Source organism: Symphalangus syndactylus, chromosome 5 (genome assembly GCF_028878055.3).
Source record: "Symphalangus syndactylus isolate Jambi chromosome 5, NHGRI_mSymSyn1-v2.1_pri, whole genome shotgun sequence".
Taxonomy (NCBI): domain Eukaryota; kingdom Metazoa; phylum Chordata; class Mammalia; order Primates; family Hylobatidae; genus Symphalangus; species Symphalangus syndactylus.
This window is the reverse complement of record NC_072427.2, coordinates 98264292-98284485: the sequence shown is the minus strand read 5'-3', so window position 1 is coordinate 98284485 and position 20194 is coordinate 98264292. Positions and strand designations below refer to the sequence as shown.

The 20194-nt window shown below is 45.4% G+C and overlaps 1 protein-coding gene across 2 annotated transcripts in view; it reads left to right on the top strand.

The window, feature by feature from the left end:
* The window catches only part of HUNK (hormonally up-regulated Neu-associated kinase), a 137128-nt gene that overhangs the window by 64222 nt on the left and 52712 nt on the right, over positions 1-20194 (top strand). For both annotated transcript variants that reach the window (XM_055279480.2, XM_055279479.2), the window contains 2 exons: positions 11128-11183; positions 17016-17151. In XM_055279480.2, coding sequence (XP_055135455.1) covers positions 11128-11183; positions 17016-17151 — 192 coding nt within the window. The remainder of the gene's footprint in view (positions 1-11127; positions 11184-17015; positions 17152-20194) is intronic.

The window sequence follows — 20194 nt, the reverse complement described above, 5'->3', positions numbered from 1 at the left end:
GGAATATATTTATAATCCAATAATGGCAAGGGCTCAGATCTTTTAAAGTTAGAGGAGATTGGAAATACAGGGACGATTTAGGAAGATTTTTTTCACTTTTCCCTCTAAAAATCATGTTAATGTGTGTCACCGCACACGGACGTAGGTGATTAGGTGGTTGAGACCTCACATTAAAATGCTTGTTTAGAATATATTCATAGTGGCTTTAATGGAATGTCTTGACTTTCAAAGACTCTATACCACTAATTTTGGGTGTTCGTATTTCAGCTGACCACTGGTATGTTCTTCACTGGAGCCCTTTCTCATAAAGAATTTTCTCCTTTATGCTGCAAAGGTGGAATGAATTTCATAAATTATTTTGAGGTTAGATTTTTCAAATGAATAAGAGAGTATTGCATTTCAGAGAGGCCCTGGAGTCCCTGGTGGGAAGATTTCTGAGTAAATACATTGGATGACGCAAAAGGATTCAGGATGATTTTTTTGTGGCTATATGTGTGCAGTGATTTAAGGGGCTTTTGGGTGTGTGTGTGTGTGTGTGTGTGTGTGTGTGTGTTGGGGGACGCTTTAAAAATGCAGTTCCTGATTAGGCTGATATTATGTTGTTATGTCATAATCAACTTAATGCTAGCAGAGCCCTCATTTCCTGTGGCATTAAATCGAAATATTTATTTATCTTTCCAGAACTGTTTAAACATCATTTAAAAGAAACAATAAATATGACAAGTAGATTTTTTTTTTTTTTTTAACAAAGGAAACTAAGCATGTATAAAGCAGATTCACTTTGCTGGCAGAGAGCTTCCTATTAGATTGGACTTTCCACAGTCTCTGTGTCTAGGGCTGTTGTTCGTTTTTACAAAGGTAGACTGTGTTCTAACTTCTTTACTATTCTATTTTAGAATTGTCTAAGCTTGTCTAAAATATAACGAGTTGTTTTTCCTTCCCCTAAACGTGCTCACCCAGCAGGATGCCAAAATCTGATGATTTGCCTATTGTATATAGAGCATCAACTCTTAACGTGAATCACCAAGAATGCCGATTCTGCTGAGAGGCTAATCTGAGATTCGTGTGTTCATTCAAAATAACAAAGTCCAATCAAACTATACAGATAAAACACAACTGGGTAATACAATACCACCATCCCTAAGCAGGAAGAGAAAAGCCACAGGGCTGCAGGACCAGGAGAAAGAGACACATGATCAAAGGGAGTCCGAGCCTGAGCTCGAATGTGTGTCAACACCGTGGCTCCCAGGGCCACGACCTTATCCATTCATCAATGTGGAGAAAAGGGCTCTCTGCGCTTCAGAGGAAGGCGGTGGAAGAGAGGAGGCCCTTCTTTGTTCTTTTGGGCCTGACAAGAAGCAGGCACAACCTGTGCTTGTTGGGGGGTTAAGAAGTTCTGTTAACTTTCAGGTTTTCTTGGAGAGGAGAGGGAGGGGACAGCAGATGAGAAGGAACGATTTCTGCTCACATCTAGAAGCTGGGTGGAATCCCAGGGCCTTCTGCTGAGAGCGAGCACATATCTGGAGGCACCAGTTACAGCAAAAGTTTTGTGTTTAATTGGGTTTAAAAAAATAGCATTGGAAATGTGAGCTCTTGCAGAGCTCCAGCCCAACAGCTTCATAGATTGGGATGTACAGTGGTCTGCAGCTCTGATGCGAAAGCCTGACCCCCTTGTCCACATGTTGGTTTGACCACTCGAAAGTGGTGCTGGGCAAATCACTCAGGCTTTTGTGGCTCTCTTTCCACAGCTACACAACAGGGAAAATGGATTATCCACTTCACATGGCTGTTGTGAGGATTAAATAAGTCAATCTGCATAAAGTACTAAAAACCGAGACACTGTGTAAGGACTGAATCCATGTTCTCTGTAATTACTACTCAATCCAGCCCATTCATTTTATCCACGGGAAGCTGAGACCCACAGTTCTCCGTGCTCAGGGTCCCACAGCTGTTCTCTGCTTGCACTGCCCTTGTTGGCTTTGGCTGAATTCTACTCATCCTTCAGGTCCCAGCTCCAGGCTCACCTTCTCTGGGAAGCCCTCCAGGCTTGGTTCCCTGACCATAGACTCTCAGCACCCTCTACTTTTCTTTCTGGGCGTGTATCCCGTGGTTACTTTTCTCTGTCTGCCTTCTGCACAGGCCATAGCTTAGCCCAGTGCTCAGCCCAGTGGGCACACAGTAAGACTTTGTTGAATGAAGGAAGGAAAATTGAATGAATACAGCTAGTGTCAGAGTTTGCACTGGGATGGAAGCTTTCTGGTAGCCAGTCCTATGTTCTGGAATAGTCCATATTCTCCCTGGAATGTCAAAGGAGTTTCTTCATTGACTTAGTGTCAATGTGTTTATTTTTTAGGTCACAATTTGTAGAGTGGCATCTTTCTAGTGAATGGGTCTTTCAGTTTTATAAACAGAATTTGTTTCTGGAACATTACGGGAACTCAATAAAGGTTTCCTTTTGAATAAATAAATCAGGTTCATGGATAACACATTATTTTTGTATTTTACCAAAATACCCATATTGTAAATAAATCAAGAATTTGCACATCATTTGCTTTTAATACAGTGCTTTTGAAGATAAGACCTAATTAAAAAAAAAAAATCATGTTCCCTGCAAAATGCCTGTTACCTTGGAGAGTTATGTGCTTGGGGAGTTTGGGATGCTTTATTCTTAGTTTATTATTAAAATCCATCTTGTGACCATCCCTGTAGGCAAAACTTTTTCCATCCAACTTAATCCTGTCTGAGTTGGGTCTATCCTTCCCTGGACCCCTTCTCTCTTACCTTTCATTGAGCTGGGGGGCACGTCCCCCAATACTGTTTGCTTATGGCCAAATTAATCGCCTCTTTTAAGTATTTTCTGGAGTCTTTCCTCTTCACCTTGTCTTAGAATCTTTCACTTTATTGTCCTCACCTCCAGCCTCTCACCTCATAAATGGAGTGGCCTGCAAAGTCCTCAGGAATCCATTGTGGCATTTCCCTCTGCCAGTGGCCCTGCTGGGTAACCCTTCTCATGATGGCCGGGTTCCCGGGGAGAATCAGAAGATCCGGGAGTTTAAATGACTTGCCCGGGCCTGGTTGGCGGGTCCATTAGAGAGAGCCAGACCCCAGTACCTGTCCTTACTCCCTTCCCCAGGCCCCCTTGCTTGGCTCCCTGTCTTTGCTCAGCCTCCCCACTCAGGGCGTTCACTGGTTCTGCCACGTCTCACGCTCTCCTCCCCTTCCCTCCTCTCCTGATGCCTCAGTGCTACACCATTCAGTTCTTTGGACTCAACCCTGAGCGGCTCCCCCAGGCTGTTTCCTGAGTTCCTGCCCCTCAGCCTAGACCTCCTGGGCTGGGCATGGCCTGTGGAGGCCCAGGGGAGAGACTGCCTTTTCCCATCTGTCTTCTTCCATCCCACGACCCTGGATGCATGTGCACGCACACACACACACACACGCCCACAGCCATATACACAGGGTGCACGCTGACACATGAGAGCTCACACACATGTGTGTATGCAACACACGTACACTCATGCTCTCCCCCACGTGCATGCACATACATGCACATAGTCACATGAACATGTGCTCACACTTGCAGTGTGCCCACACAAACTCGTGTACTTACACACTCAGGCATAAACACACACACGCACTCCTGATTTCCACTTCCCCAGCACTGCTCCTGTCTGCCTCTTTGCTCCACAGGGTTGGAGCAGCTGCCTTTCTGCCCCCAGGGGTGGGGGAGCACCTGTATGTTTGTCATGGCAACAGGACCCTCCCTGACTCTCCTCCCTCGCACCCTCTGTCCTGGAGGGCAGTGACTCAGTTTATGGCGGCCAGTCTCAGAACCTTCCAACTGACTGTCTTGAAAGTGATGCAAGGAGAGTCTGGATGGGTGGCTGGAGGGGAGGGGAAGGGGTTGCTTGGTAGGCTGTGGGGGCCTGTTTGCCTGCTTGTGCTTTTGAAAGAACTTCAAACAAAGGGCTGTGATTAGGTGATACCTAGAGGGTGTGGAGGAGTCTTCTCCCCTTAGGTCCTTTCCAGATCTCTGTAAAAACACCCTGCACTTATCTCAACATCTGGTCTGTCTGCTGTGACGGGTCCCCTTTGAGCATTTCTCCCTGGAACTGCCTAATGAGCAGAGAAGGGTCCTGAAGCCTTCTGAACCCACACCACTGTCTCTCTAGTGGCCTCTTCTCTGCTGAGCTCCCTGCTCCTGCTTCACCGTGGCTTCTGGTTGGTGTATCGGTGCTGTCTGTTGTTCCCAAGACATCCCCTGCACCCCTGCATCCTTACCCCTAGCACTGTCCTCACCAACCCATCCTCCTGCGCTGCCTTCTTCTTCTTCTTTTTTTTTTTTTGATACAGAGTCTCGCTCTATCCCCCAGGCTGGAGTGCAGTGGTGCAATCTCGGCTCTCTGCAACCTCCACCTGCCAGGTTCAAGCGATGCTCATGCCTCAGCCTCTCCAGCCTGTAGCTGAGACTACAGGCGCCCATCACCACACCCGGCTAATTTTTGTATTTTTAGTAGAGACGGGGTTTCACCATGTTGACCAGGCTGGCCTTGAACTCCTGACCTCAGGTGATCCACCTGCCTCAGCTTCCCAAAGAGGTGAGATTACAGGTGTGGGCCACCATGCCTGGCCCTGCACTACCTTCTGTACCTTGAGCCACACCCCTTTGTTGCTTCTCCTAGCTCCTCTTTGAAGGCCCATTGGCCAAGAAAAAGCAACTTCCCATCTATCCCAGGGCCATTCTCTTCTCCTTCACATTTGTTCTCAGTTAAAAGTTAACACTGGGCCAGGTGCAGTGGCTCGCGCCTGTAATCCCAGCACTTTGGGAGGCTGAGGCGGGCGAATCACGAGGTCAAGAGATTGAGACCATCCTGGCCAATATGGTGAAACCCCGTCTCTACTAAAAATACAAAAAATTAGCTGGGCATGGTGGTGCGCACTTGTACTCCCAGCTACTCGGGAGGCTGAGGCAAGAGAATCGCTTGAACCCAGGAGGCAGAGGCTGCAGTGAGCTGAGATTGTGCCACTGCACTCCAGCCTGGGGAACAGAGCAAGACTCCTTCTCAAAAAAAAAAAAAAAAAAAAGTTAACACTGAATTTCCAGTTTATATGCCACAGGGGGAACTCTTCAGATGGCAGGACTGAAGGAACATCCTCCCGCTTCCCTCTCCCCTCACTGAAAGAAGTTAATCAGATCAAGGACCATTCACATGAAGTGGGCATTCTACTTCCCTCACCCCATTGTCATGTGCCGACCAGCCTGCCCTTCACCTTCCTTCCCATAAAGCATGTCTCACACTTAGCAGAGCCAAACGTTTTGCTCTTGGGATGGAGCTAGAGTAAACATCAGGCTTTTCACATGGGCCACAAGGAGTTTTTCTGATAGAGCCAGTATTCTGGATAATAGAGGCTTCCTCGTATTTTTTTTTAAAGGTCCATTATAATACATGAACACTGAAACCTTATGAAGAAATTCACCCTTTTTAAAACTTTCAACTTTTATTTTAGCTTCAGGGTGTACCTGTGCAGGTTTGTTACATGGGTATATTGCGTGATGCTGAGGTTTGGGGTATAGATTCCATCACCCAGGTACTGTGCATAGTACCCAATAGGTAGTTTTTCAACCCTCGTCCTCCTCTTTCCCACCCTCCTCTGGTAGTCCTCAGTATCTGTTCCTGTCTTCGTGTCCGTATGTACCCAATGTTCAGCTCCCACTTATAAGGAAGAACATGCAGTATTTGATTTTTTGTTTCTATGTTAATTTGCTCAGGATAATGACTTTCAGCAGCATCCATGTGGCTGCAGAGGGCATGATTTCATTCTTTTTTATGGCTGCATAGTATTCCATGGTACATATGTACCCCGTTTTCTTTACCCAGTCCACCTTCGATAGGCAGCTAGGTTGATTCCGTGTCTTTGCTGTTGTGAATAGCACTGTTGTGTCTTTTGGGTAGAATGATTTATTTTCACCCTTCCTTTTTTATTCCAGGTGTCTCTCAATTTTTCTGCCTCTTTGGATCATTTGTGTCCTCTTTGATCACTGTTGAGTAGCTGAGCAGAGGGTCTGGGTTGCCCACTGTTCTGAATGGACTCAGGGACATAACTTCAGGGGGCTAAGGATGTCCCACAGTGAACTGCCTGAGTGAGGCACTTGGTTGTAGTCGTACCATTCTTAGTATGGATTGCCTCGGGAAGGGAAATGTATCCAAAAGCTGCTTTTACAAAAATTTATAGACAATGTTTTTTAGAGCAGTTATAGATTTACAGAAGACTTGCAGAGAAACTACGAGAGAGTTCCCGCATACCTTCCCCCCACTCACATTTTCCCTGTTACCAATATCTTGTGTTCCCCTGGCACATTTGTTACAATGGATGAACCAGTATGGACACAGTCTTATTAACTAAGGTCTGAGTTTACCTTAGGGTTCACTCTGTGATGTCCAGTTCTATGGATTTTGATAAATGCACAGTATCATGTAACACCACTACACTATCATAAAGAATAATTTTAACACCCTAAAACCCCTCTATACTCCACCTATTAATCTCTCCTTTCTTCCCTCCCACACCCCAACCCCTGGCAGCCACTGCTCTTTTTACCATCACCATAGATTCCCAGAATGTCATACCGTTGGAGTCAAACAGTATGTAGCCATTTCTGACTAGCTTCTTTCAATTAAAAGCATGCATTTGACGTTCCTCCATGTCTTCGAGTGAATCACACCATTTTTGGCTCAATATCCTATTTGTTTTTATCACTGAAGATAAAAAGATATTCTGTAATATCTTATTTTTTTTCTTTTTCTTTTTTATTTTTTGAGACGGAGTCTCACTCTGTTGCCCTAGGCTGGAGTGCAGTGGCGCAATCTTGGCTCACTGCAACCTCCGCCTCCCGAGTTCAAGCGAGTAGCTGGGATTACAGGTGTGTGCCACCACGCCTGGCTGATTTTTGTATTTTTAGTAGAGACGGGGTTTCACCATTTTGGCCCGGCTGGTCTTGAACTGACTTCAGGTGATCAACCTGCCTCAGCTTCCCAAAGTGCTGGGATTACGGGTGTGAGCCACCGCGCCCGACCTTATTTCTTTTTATCACTGAATATGCCATTGCTTGGATATGCCAAAGTTTTTTATCCATTCTGCTACTGAAGGACATCTTGGGTGCTTCCAGTTTGGGGAAAGAATGATGGAAACTGCTATAAACATTTATGTCCATAAGTTATCCACTCATTTGGGTAAATACCTAGGTAAAAGCTATTTTAAAAAATGAGATTTTAATGCCTTTTGTCCTAAAGTCTGGAGGAAAGTGTTCTTCCTCTTCCTATTGGATAAGTTACAAAGGACAGAGCAGGAAGTGGAAGTAAATAAAGCCAAAGGCTATTCAGTGTTCTTTTCTTTTGCATGGGTAAGTACGCTGATCTTTTGGACAGAGACAGAAGTAGCTCACCCTCCCATTAACTAGCCATGGAACCTTTAAGCAGTTGGATTGGTTGTCACTGAACCCTTTTAGAAATCTGGACAAATAACCCAGGTTAACCAGGTTTATTCTGTGCATTTTTCTTAGGGGATGGGAGTTGGTTATAATGGGATGCTATGGGTGGGAAGATAGTGACTTTGAACTGATTTTATTTTTTTCTCAGTTTGCCTAATAATTATTTTTAATACATCCTGCCCTAGTTTTAGGACATTTCCTAGATTTTAAAAGCGGGTATTTTTTTTTTCTTTTGCATTTTCTCTTATTTTTGGTCTTTCGTTTATATCATTCTTCTAATCATTGTGGTTGTTCTCTAGGCTTTTGTGGCCCCAGAATTACCCAACTTAGTTTTATTGTTCTTGGCAGTTGCTATCTTTTACCTCGCCTCTTTAGGTTGTTTTTCCCCACAGTATTTCTTCTGAACCAAATTTCTCCTTTAATGCCTTAGCGTGGCTTCCATTCTTCCCAGGCAAAGAGGCTTAATTTCGTTTGAAACAAACCGTGGCCTTCCTTTAGATTTAGAGAGTGCTGCTGTTTATAATCATGGTTCAGGGAATCACAGTGTGGGATATTGTTGGCATACTATTTTGTGTATGCATGTGTGTGTTTCGGAATTACCATATATGCTTGAATAGAAGTCAGGCTGATATTACATCTTCAGTATCTTCAGAAAAGAGGAAGTGCCTTACAGAGTCCTTGCAAATCTCTCGTATGATAAAGACACAATTTCAATCATAGTATTTTATTTTCAATAACAAAGTACTAGTTAGAGAAGACACATAAACCTTTATTTGGCTCACTGATGACTTTGGGTGCTCTAGAAATCACTCGAGGAACCCAGTAGGAAGGAAGGTAAAAGCATTTATGTGGCTTTAATAATAACTTCTAGAGATATGGCCTCTTGATTGTGAGAGTTTGAGAGACCAGTCTCAAAACAGTTCACTGAGTGGTTAATTTATGGAGATTTTAAATGGGTGCGTATGATTTGGGATAAGATTTCCAGCAAGTGCATCATATGCAAATTTAAAAAATACTTTATCTCAAATATCCAGTCACTTGAAAGATCATGTTACATTGAACCACTGCAGAATGACTCAGAAAGTCATCCTGGTTCTGCCTGTGACTAGTTTGAATAAAATTGTTTCATGAAATATGACAGTGTGGAAACAGTATTTCTTAAATTAACTATGTTAACCTTTTAATGTATGGTCTTAAATAGGAGGATGCAGCTTCAAAGATAAGTAGTATCAACAGTCACTTAATAATTCTATTGCATTCCTAAAAATTATACATTTGTTTGTTCCAAAAACCTTTTACTGAGGGACAAAGTCTTCCTGTTGGAAAAGCAAGGATGTCACCGTATATTTGGAGTCACCGTTTATTTGGACACATGTGATATCTTTAAAAGGCAGACACAGTTTTGAAGTATTCTGTGTATTGTTTCATTTGGAGTGAAGGAAAAGTATGTAATTTTTCCTCCCCATTGGTAGGCGCATTGGATTGGGGAATGTCTGTTTATATCCCCAGTTTGAACATAGATCTTCCTTCTCAGCCAGCACTCAGCCTTAAAGCTATTGGCAACTTTGAATCTGTTGGACACTTTTTAGAGTTCACCTTTTTTTCTGCATTTGACTCCTTAATTCTTACCATCTTGTAGTCCTGCCCTTCCTGTGACAACAGCCTGGCCGACATAACCCCTGCCCACCCCGGCAACTGTTCTTTCCCAGTTTGCTGTGAATGCCAGTGTTCCCCACCAGCCTGTTGGTCTTTCCCCCGCACCAGTTCTCTGCCCTCACCTTCACAATCTCATGTCCTTTCAAGGCTTCAGCGTCTGCCTATATTGAGGTTGAAAACTGGTAGCCTGCAAGGTTGGGGTTATGGTTGTTTTAAATATGAGTTTGTTGCCAACATTTAAAAATTGAGATCAAATCCAGACCTTTGGCTTCTTCTGTAGAATGAGGTGAGCTGGCAGTGCTGGGACTGAGCTGTGAGCAGCTGTCCCCGTTAAGTGGGGCACTGCTGTCCTGTTTGCCACAGCCAGTCCTAGCTACCGCTCCTTTTTGTTTCAGACATTGACATAGTGTATCAGTTGCCGTTTTTGTTTTAGCATGATTACACCATTCAATTCCCTATGACAGTGATAAGAGGAAAAAGAAACATTTCTCTTGCCTATCTCTCTATTCAAAAGTGAGAAAATAAAAGCTGGACCAAGAATGGTATGTTTAAAAACAGTGGAAGAGAACGTGTGTGTGTGTGTGTTTGTGTGTGTCTGTGTGTATGTGTGTAAGAGTGTTTTTACGTAGTTAACATTCAAGGTATGCCTGCATTGGCAGGCTACAATTTAAGATGCTAGAGCTGATAATAATTGACCTAGATGGTTTTGATGTCCAAGTACATCCTTTTGCCCACATAAATACTTCTGCTTCTGAAATCTCAAATGATCTCATTGGTAATCTGGATTCATTGGTATTTACTGAGTACCTGGAATGTGCAAAGGTACTGGGGTGCAATGGGAAGCAGGGCAGACATGTTTCCTGCCTTCTAGGAGCTTACAGTTGCAGGCACAGACACCAGAGACACCTCACACTCAACATGACCCTGGGTTCATTTCTCCCTTCCACCTCCTCCCATCACCTCAGTGTCAATGCATGGCATCACCCATTATCTGATTATCAATCTTCATTCCATCTGGAACTTAATTCCCTTTAGCTCTGTAAAGTTAACATATTCTCGGGCGTGACACCAGGAATTAGGACACCAACATCTTTGGAGTCCATTATTTTGCCCATTATAATATCTGCCTGCTAGATAGATTAACTTATCATCACCTGCCAGTTTGTTATGACCCTTGGGCTCCAAACATGGAGGTCACTGGACTCATCATTTAAGTTGGCTTTCACGTGTGTGGTTTTTTTTTTTTTCTTTTTTTGAGATGCAGTTTTGTTCTTATTGCTCAGGCTGGAGTGCAATGGTGCCATCTCGGCTCACCGCAAACTCTGCCTCCCGGGTACAAGCGATTCTCCTGCCTCAGCCTCCTGAGTTGCTGGAATTACAGGCATGCGCCGCCATGCCCAGCTAATTTTGTATTTTTAGTAGACATGGGGTTTCTCCATGTTAGGCTGGTCTGGAACTCACGACCTCAGGTGATCTGTCCACCTTGGCCTCCCAAAGTGCTGGGATTATAGGCGTGAGCCACCGCGCCCGGCCTAATGTGTGTTTTGTTTTTTTTTTTAATTGCTTCCCCAAATCTGATGTTGCTCATAGTGTCACCAACCCAGGGCCACATTCGTATGAACTATTTGCCTGGCCGCTCCAGCTGTGCCATCTTGAGTGATGTGTTCCTCTCTCCCCACACCCTGGTTCTGCTTAACTTCCAGGTTCCAGTTTAGGTCTTGCTTTTTCCAGAAACTTTTTATGATCCCTTCTGTCCTGTTTGCTGTCTGTTGTCTCTGAAATTCTTCAGCTTTTATAGTCTACAGCAATTAATTATTAATATATCATGTCTTTTAAATATTTACTTGTTGATTGAGTTTTGGCAGAAAGCTTTATGGGTTGGTTAGAAGTGGCTCTAAAAACAGTTCATTTCCTTTCAGAAGCAAAATGTAATTCCATTATTTCGAATGCTTATCTGAAATGTTGTGTGGTTTTGTTTATTTCAGAGACTTGAAGATAGAGAATTTGCTACTAGATGAAGACAATAATATCAAGCTGATTGGTATGACTTTTTTTTTTTAAAGCAAAATTATCTTTTAAGTGTTGTGTTGTCAGTTCTCAACTTTGAAAATTATCCATGGTCTATCTCTAATACCCAGACAATATTCTAGATTATCTTCTTTTACCTCCAATATTTAATAATGGTTTTAAAAATGGGTCATGTGTTTCCTTGTCTTATTCAAACTATAGCTTCTCCATAAATTCAGATGGAGCTGACCTTTTGTAGAATTTATTTTTATTTGGATTAACCGGAAAACTTCTTAAAAATAGTGAAAGATAGTTTGGCTTAGAAATGCTTCCCATAGCTTCGCCATATCTCATTCCACTTCTCGGTAAATGCAGGGATGCCTAAAATAAGGGAGAATGCAATTGACCTTCTCTTTTTAATATAATCTTTATTCAGGCTTGTTGATACAATGGGAGCTGTGCAGAGAAGTCCCGACAAAGGGATAATTAGAAGTCTGAACCAATCAGAAGGAAGATACAAGATGGAGCATCACGATTGGTTCATAATTCAGGGACCATAGCAAATTCACTGCATGACTCATTTTCTAGACGAATTCAGGTGGTTCTGTTGTTATTGTCTCCCTCTGTGGTCACTCTGGGCAGAATTCAGGGCATCGTTTTTATAGCCAGATATTAGATGGCACCATCTTTTATTCCTCTCTTTTCTTTTTTCTCCTGCCTCAAATGCAAGTAATTTCTTTTACCTCAATGGCTTGAAAAGACTTTATATGAGGGGAAAAGAGAAGGATCAACAGGACTTTGTGAATTAACTTTTATGCCCAAGAAGGAACTTTTGTTTGACGAATGCTGAAAGTCATTACAAGATTCTCCAAAACACATCATTAAAATGACTTATTAGATATTTTGCGATTACCGTCAGCTCCCAATTCAGTACTGGGCAAGAGGACGCACAGACTCTGGATAATTAAACACCACTGATAGGTGTTGATGGATACACTTATTACTAGAAAGTTAATCGTGAAGAGGAAACCAATTTTTCCCCAAAAGCATTTACAAGAATCTATTCTTAGAAGATTCTTAGATAATTCAAAGGATTTATTTTCTTTTTCTTTTCTTTTCTCTCTCTCTTTTTTTTTTTTTTTTTTTTTCCAGAGATGGAGTCTCCCTCTGTTGCCCAGGCTGGAGTGCAGTGGTGCAATCTCGGCTCACTGCAGCCTCCTCCTCCCTTGTTCAAGCGATTCTCCTTTCTCAGCCTCCTGAGTAGCTGGGATTACAGGCATCCACCACCACACCTGGCTAATTTTTGTATTTTTAGTAGAGATGGGGTTTCACCATGTTGGCCAGGCTGGTCTCGAACTCCTGATTTCAGGTGATCTGCCCGCCTTGGCCTCCCAAAGTGCTGGGATTACAGGCATGAGCCACCATGCCTGGCTGATTTTCTTTTTGTTAAGTTGTTTTACTATTGCATTTTAGTTGTCTTGAGGGGCCAAGTGCAGAAGCTGGAAAACAAGGCACTCGTGTTGAAATGCTTGCAGGAAGTCTCTCTCTGGTCCTCATTTCCGAGATCTGGAGTGTTAAACAATGGGGCCTCCTGGTGTGGGGTAGGGAATGGAAGAAAGGAGTTTTTTGCTTTAGGTTCCCTGTAACTGTTCTTTGGAAAATGTGGAGGTGACAGTGATAGAGTTGTCCTAACAGCGCCAGAGACTGTAAGAACAGACTTTGTAACAGCAGTATTTATATGACAGTAAAAGTTAGAATCGGCCAGGTGCGGTGGCTCACACCTCTAATCCCACTTTGGGAGGCCGAGGCGGGTGGATCACAAGGTCAGCCTGACTAACACGTGAAAGACCAGCCTGACTAACATGTGAAACCCCCGTCTCTATTAAAAATGCAAAAATTAGCCAGGCATGGTAGCGTGCACCCGTAATCCCAGCTACTCAGGAGGCTGAGGCAGGAGAATCTCTTGAACCTGGGAGGCAGAGGTTGCAGTGAGCCAAGATCGTGACACTGCACTCCAGCCTGGGCGACAGAGCAAGACTCTGTCTCAAAAAGACTGACGCTGGTGAGTCATGTAAGGTGCAGACGGAGTTTCCACATCTCAGGTGGGCATTGCCCATCCTGTTTCTTCCTTTCCCTCTTGCCCCTCTGTCTCCTCTGTGCTTGGTCTCTCTGCTTTCTCCTTAAGTGGTAGCCCTAGGTGACCACTGACAGAACTATCTTGTGGAATAAGCAATGGTGAAATGTACAGACCTTTTTATTGGTTGGATGTTTGCTCAGGAGATTCTAGGAAAACCAATCATTTCACTGCTGCAATCAGTGGATGCATTTATAAGGAGCTCACGGATTGGTTGAATAATAGAACCTCTTAGAGGAGACCTGTCCAGTCAAGTGAGGAAATTATACACCTAAATCAGAGCTCGCCCCTTCCCCCCTTGCTGCATGTTATGGTCACTCTTTGGGTACCAGGAAACATTTTATTCAAATCCCTCAGAGTCATCACTTCTCTGCTGGCAATGGCTGAATGGGTACTACAAAGACATTTTAGGTATTTGGGACAAAATCGGCCCCTTCAGAAAGCAGGATGCCCGCACCTGCTAGAAAGGAGGCAGTGACCATTGGATTTCCCTTTGTTAAAGATGCCAGTTTGGTTGCCAGTTCTCTCCTGAGCAGTGGAAACTGAGGAACCCTACCTCACGCCTGCCCCAAGAGAGACCTTAGACCACCCCTGAGGGCTGGTGGGAACTGCATTTTGTTGAGAAAGAACTGAATTTCCGGAAGGCATGGAGGGAGAGATGAAGGCCCAGTGTGTTGTGAGGTTTCTTGCCCCTGGGTTGGGCAATTTAGATCAAAGGTCTTCCAACTCCTGTCTTTTTTTGTAACTTGAAAGCTCTTTGAACCTTCTTTTCTTCAAAGGCATTACCTACTTTTTTTTTTCAAAGGTGATTATAGCTATTATGATTGCCTCTTAATAGTTTCTCTTTCTTTGAAAGAATTTGGTTTAAATAAATCTACTTAAGCCATGTTTCAAATTAACTAGAATTACCAGGAGTAAGATTTGATTTAATCAGGAAGTTTTTTTCCCTTTCAAAAAAAGCAGTCTGATGTTTGGTAAGTTTCATCTTAAAATGGAAGAGCTGCAACTTAGGAGAGTTTTGCACTTCAGTATTCCAAAGCAGGTTCACTTGGGCATTTTGTGAGATTCATTCTGTAGCTCTCAGAAAATTGAGTGGTCGTTGGCTGATATATTTACCAAACCTAATTGAGACAGACCCATGTGACATTGCTGGGAGGTGGCCTTCTCTCAAATTCCACAATTCCAATTATAGGCAGATGTGTACAGTTTTAATAGTTACAATTATGAATGTGAAGCAAACTGGTTGTTTCTCTACAAATGTATTTTAAATCAAACCCTTTTGGCTAGATCAACCTAAGTTGCTTAACATGCAGATTCTATCTCTTTCACCTCCCAACTCCTCTGCTATGTTATCTTCTTGAAACTGTGCTCAAGATAAGGCCAGACTGTTCCCAAACTTGCCTGGGATGGTGGAGGGTGATCTGGCCTCTTATCTCTCTCTCTGCCCTCTTCTGAGAACAAGTCCTTCTTTCTGGACCTCAGGTCTCAGGGAGGTGAGGAAGTGAACAGATCGAGGCAGCCCTTTGCTATGAAGGGACCGCTGTTGAGATTAGGAACAGAGTCTTTTGCTTTGATCTCAGAAGTTTAGAGATAACAATTTCTAGGACTCTGATGAAATTGGGCCTCCCCAGCTATTATTGTCTTTATCTGATGGTGCTGTCTCTCACAGTAGCTACTCCTCACACATTTGTTTATTCGTTAACATTCTTTTGGGTTCATTTTCAAACTGAAAGCAGTCAAACAACCCTCCAGTTTAAAGCACAATACTATTTTTCTTCTCCCTCCCACCTTTCTTTTTGAGATGGAGTCTCGTTCTGTCTCCCGGGCTGGAGTGCAGTGGTGCAGTCTTGGCTCACTGCAACTTTTGCCTTCCGGGTTCAAGCAATTCTCCTGCCTCAGCCTCCCGAGTAGCTGGGACAACAGGTTTGCGCCTCCACGCCTGGCTAATTTTGTATTTTTAGTAGAGACAGGGTTTCACCATGTTGCCCAGGCTGGTTTTGAACTATTGGCCTCAGGTGATCTGCCCACCTTGGCCTCCCAAAGTGCTGGGATTACAGGCATGGGCCACTGCCCCGGCAGATTTTTCTTCTTAAAAAAATATTCACCCCCTTTTCTTCCCGTTTCAGTGATCCTGAGGGGTGGGGTCTGAGAACAGGGTTTCTCAGGTTCTTTTTAACTGAGATCTCCTCCTAAGATGGGAATCCAGAGACAGTCCCACACCCATGACTCCTGAAGGACTTATCTTGGACAGGGTTTGTGAGGTCTATGGGTGCTGGCTGGGTCGATGGGAAAGGAAATGGGGTGTAGGGGGAGGGTTGGGGAGGGAAGAGTAAGGGAGTCAAGGAGGAGAAGGGGAGGGAGGTTAAGAGAGAAAAATGGAATCATAAAAAAACAAAAGAAGAGTTCAGTGTTCGGACATGCAGCGTGCCTGGTTGGTTTGCTTGCCATTCCCTCTTGTAGTTTGGGCTGAAGAGTCTGGGTGATGTTTAGAGCCTTCAAGAGTTTTCTGAGCTCTGCTTAGATGAGATTCTCTTTAAAAAAGCTTAATGCAATGACTTTTGGAAAACGTTTTGGCTGTGACATCTTGATCCATGGTGTGCGATTAACTTCACAGACTGGACTGTATTTCTCCTCCCCTGAGATTTCCTACAACGTTCCTAATGGTCATGTGCCTTGCAGGTGGAGACATGTTAGAGTGAGGTGAGAATACATTCATGAAACTAGACATAAATACTGCCGATTGAGAAAGTGCGAGAGTTTTGTTCAAGACTGGAAGCCTGTCTCTGCCTGAGCCCTGCAGCCTGAGTCTTACTGTTTAGGGGGGATGGACCATAATATTTACATTGAAGTTCAAAGGATGAACTGTGATCTTAATTCTGAGATCAACAAAGATTAAGGAAAGATTCAGATGAGGGCATAACAGTAACAGCCCTCTAATTACCTGTCAGTTTCAGTATCTTTAAGATCAAAAGATAAACATGGCGCAGAAGGCATAATAGACCCAAAGTCACTCAATGCAGTGGGCTTTCTCCCCCCTCTTCCTGGGCATGTTAATCATCCAGGAACAAAGCAGTGCCATGAGGTCGCTTAGTCTAGTTTGCATTGCCATCTTTCTGGTGCTACTTTTCCAGCCAGCATTCAGGGTTGTTTAAACTGTTGGGTGTATTTTTCCCCTCTTCAAGTCACTATATGTGCTGCATAGCTTAGGGGGAATTTTTAAAAGACTTTCATGAAGCGAAAACATTCAGCTGAAAAAGTCAACTGTAAGTGGCTGGATTGCATGTCACTGAGGGTGACACAGGCAGCCAGAGAGAATCAATCTTCCCTCATCTTTTCCCTACTTGGCGGCTTGGGAGCTAACTCAAATCCCCTCTGCCTGTTCTTTCTTCCTGCCTTCATCCTAGAAAGCGAATTCTCTCTTTTTTTCCTGGTTGACTCATTTACAAGATTGGATGGAAATAGGTTTTAGTTCAGCATACTGTTTGCTGTAACTGGCTTTAACAGTGAGGCCGGATGTAAAATGCTCTCAGCTAAGCCAGGGAATTCTTTTGCCTTGAGTCTTGTATCCAGACGTTATGGTTTGCAGCTGCTACGATTTTCTTTAGGATGCTAAATGATGTGTTAGCCTGAGAGAATGTTTCCTTTCCTGCCGCCCTTTATCCTTTTTTTTCCTCCCTCTTCATTTCCGCAGTTTTCTAATTCGGAGCTTGTTTTGTTCACCTCTCTTTGCAGACTTTGGTTTGAGCAACTGCGCAGGGATCCTGGGTTACTCGGATCCGTTCAGCACACAGTGTGGCAGCCCTGCCTATGCTGCACCTGAACTGCTTGCCAGGAAGAAATACGGCCCCAAAATCGATGTCTGGTCCATGTGAGTTATCAAGCTTCTGAAAGTCACTGTTCCTCCTGCTGTCTCCACCGTGCCTTCCTTATGAAATCATGCCTGAGTCCTGGATGGCATGCATAGGTGACAGGCTCAGGAGCATGTCCTCAGGGATTCTTTGGGGCCAGGCTTTCCATCTCTGTTCCTTCTGTTTTTTTCTGCACAAACTGTCAGAGTGGCCTTTACCAAAATTCACTGCGGTGCTGAGGAGAGAAGAAAACCACGTCCTGCCCTCACAGAGCTCACATTCTGGCTCTGTGACTCATTTATGTCCCTTCCTCCTGCCCTTAGCTTCCCATCGCCCTCTGTGTGAAGCTCCATCCTGCAGCCTGGCCCGTGCTCCTTGCGGGACTTGCTCGCCCATCTCTCCTACCCCCTGCCCTGCTCACAGTTCTTCAGACATATTGACCTCCCTTTTGTCTCTCCCACCTCTGGGCTTGTTTTTTTTTGAGGCAGAGTCTTTCTCTGTTGCCCGGGCTAGAGTGCAGTCGTGTGATCTCAGCTCACTGCAACCTCCCCTTCCCAGGTTCAAGTGATTCCCCTGCCTCGGCCTCCCAAGTAGCTGAGATTACAGGCATGCACCACCATGCCCAGCCAATTTTTGTATTTTTAGTGGAGACGAAGTTTCACTATGTTGGCCAGGCTGGTCTCGAACTCCTGGCCTCAGGTGAACCGCCTGCCTCGGCCTCCCAAAGTGCAGGGATTACGGGCATGAGCCACGCGCCCGGCCGTTCACTTGTGATGCCTGGAATATCCTTTCCCAGCTCTTTGGATGGCCTGCGCATTCCCACATCCCATTGTCAAGCCAGTGGCGCCTGCGCATTCCCACATCCCATTCTCAAGCCAATGGCGCCTGCGCATTCCCACATCCCATTCTCAAGCCAATGGCGCCTGCGCATTCCCACATCCCAGGCTCAAGCCAATGGCGCCTGCGCATTCCCACATCCCATGCTCAAGCCACTGGCGCCTGCGCATTCCCACATCCCAGGCTCAAGCCAATGGCGCCTGCGCATTCCCACATCCCAGTCTCAAGCCACTGGCGCCACTGCCGAGATCATCTCTGAGCTCCCTGCCAGAGAGTCCCCCATACTCTCTCCTCACCCTTTTAATTTCCTCCTCGGCACCTCTCAATGCCTGTCCTTTTCCTGTTTTAAATCCATTCCTCTCCTGTCTCCCCAGCTAGCAAGGACTCTGCACGAGGGGAGGGAATTGGTTGGTCTGGTTCACCATTTTGTTCCCAGGGTCTGGTACAGGAAGGGCCACCGGGGGTAAGCACAATAAATATTCGAAGGATGAATCCTCAGTTGCACCAAAGGTAGAGCCTGGGTCCCCCATGGTCCCAGTGAGTCACCCCCTCCACCATCCCCTGTCAGTGATGGTACAGGGTCAGTTCAGAGTCTTGGATTCTGGGGTAGGACTAATCTATGCCATAGGGAAATGGGCTGTAGACAGAGTGAGGTTCTGATTAAGATATAGACGAGAAAGGCTCGTTTGCATGAAGGGTGTGTTGATCCGGAGTATTTCTGGAATTCCCCTGCCTCTCTTCATATTCACTGTAACCCCCTTGTCCAGGTTGTCAGAAAAGCTAACGCTTACATAGTGCTTGATGTGTGCCAGACACCAACCATGTCACTTAGTTTCACGATGACCCAGTGCAATCATTACTCTCTATTACCCTATTTTATGGAAGAAGAAACCCATCATAAGAGAAATGAATAAAATCGCCCAAGGTCATAGAGCTGCTAAGTGGTGGAGTGGGATTTGAACCAAGCAGTGTCCTTTCAGGGTCTCAAGATACAGCCCCAGCTCTCCAACGTGGCGTGTGGGGACGCTTGCTTGCCCTGTGGCCTCGTCGAAGGCATGCTCCCTCCCCTTCTCCCCCCACCCATTCTCTGGCTAACCCGGCGTTGTTTCCTATTCCCTGAACACAGCCTGCTCCTGCCACATTCCAGCCCTTACATGCACAGTTCCTTCGGCCTGGAACCCCCTCTTTTTCCCTCTCGTGGTGTTGGGTCTGGAATCCCCTCTTTTTCCCTCTCGTGGTGTTGGGTCTGGAACCCCCTCTTTTTCCCTCTCGTGATGTTGGGTGCCGGTTCCTCTGGGCAGCCCTCTGTGTCTCCAGCTGGCTGGCTTTGAGGCCCTCCCATGTACCCTCCAGCCCCTGGCTATCTGTGTTCCTGGGCCTCACCGTGAGGTCTCTGTCCACCTGCTGGAACCCTCTGGGCTGTAGTTGAGGGGGCAGGGACCACTTGGCTCACTCCCAGGATTTCCTCAGCACCTGGTGGAACCTGGAGGAGGGGAGGGAGGAGAAAAAGGAGGTGGGAAGGAGGGGAGAGGAAGGAGAAAGGAAAGAAGGAAAGGAAGGAGGGAGGGAGGGAGGAAGGAAGAGAAAAGGGAAAGAGGGACAGGAGGAAGGAGCAGGCATTTCATCCAGGGAAACAGAAGCTGGAAGGTCAGGGCTGAAGCTGGCTGAGAAAGCAAACAGAGAAATGTGGGTTAGCTCAAGGCTCTAGAAGCGAGAGGAGCTCAGGATGTTCCGGTTGGAGATTGAGAAGAAACAGACCAGAACGAGATGTGGAGAGATAAAGAATTCCTGTAACTTTCCCAGAAGGGGCCGACTCTTCTGGAACCCTGGCTAAGAGGACCTGCTTGTCAGCGAGGAGGTGAAACAGGTCAGGAATCAGCTTCTGCTCCTGAGCGGGCTAGGTGCCGTGGTTAGTCACCCCTGAACCTCAGGACAGTCCTGTGAGACACATCTCTTGCCCCCAGTTTGCACAGATAGAAGAGAGTGGTGAGCACTGCCTAGAGGCACACATGAGCCCGAATGTAGTGGAGCCGCACTTTGCCGAAGGCTGGGCTCCCAGTTACTTCGGAGGTGTGGTCTGGTGTGCAGGCTGCATATGGGGTGTGTGTGGTGTGCTGATGACGGGCCAAGGTGGGCTGGGGTCATGTGGAGCTAGTGGAATGGAGCAGGGAGCAGCAGAGGATGCCTTCCCTTCTAGGGCATTGCTAGTCATGGACTTCACTTCTG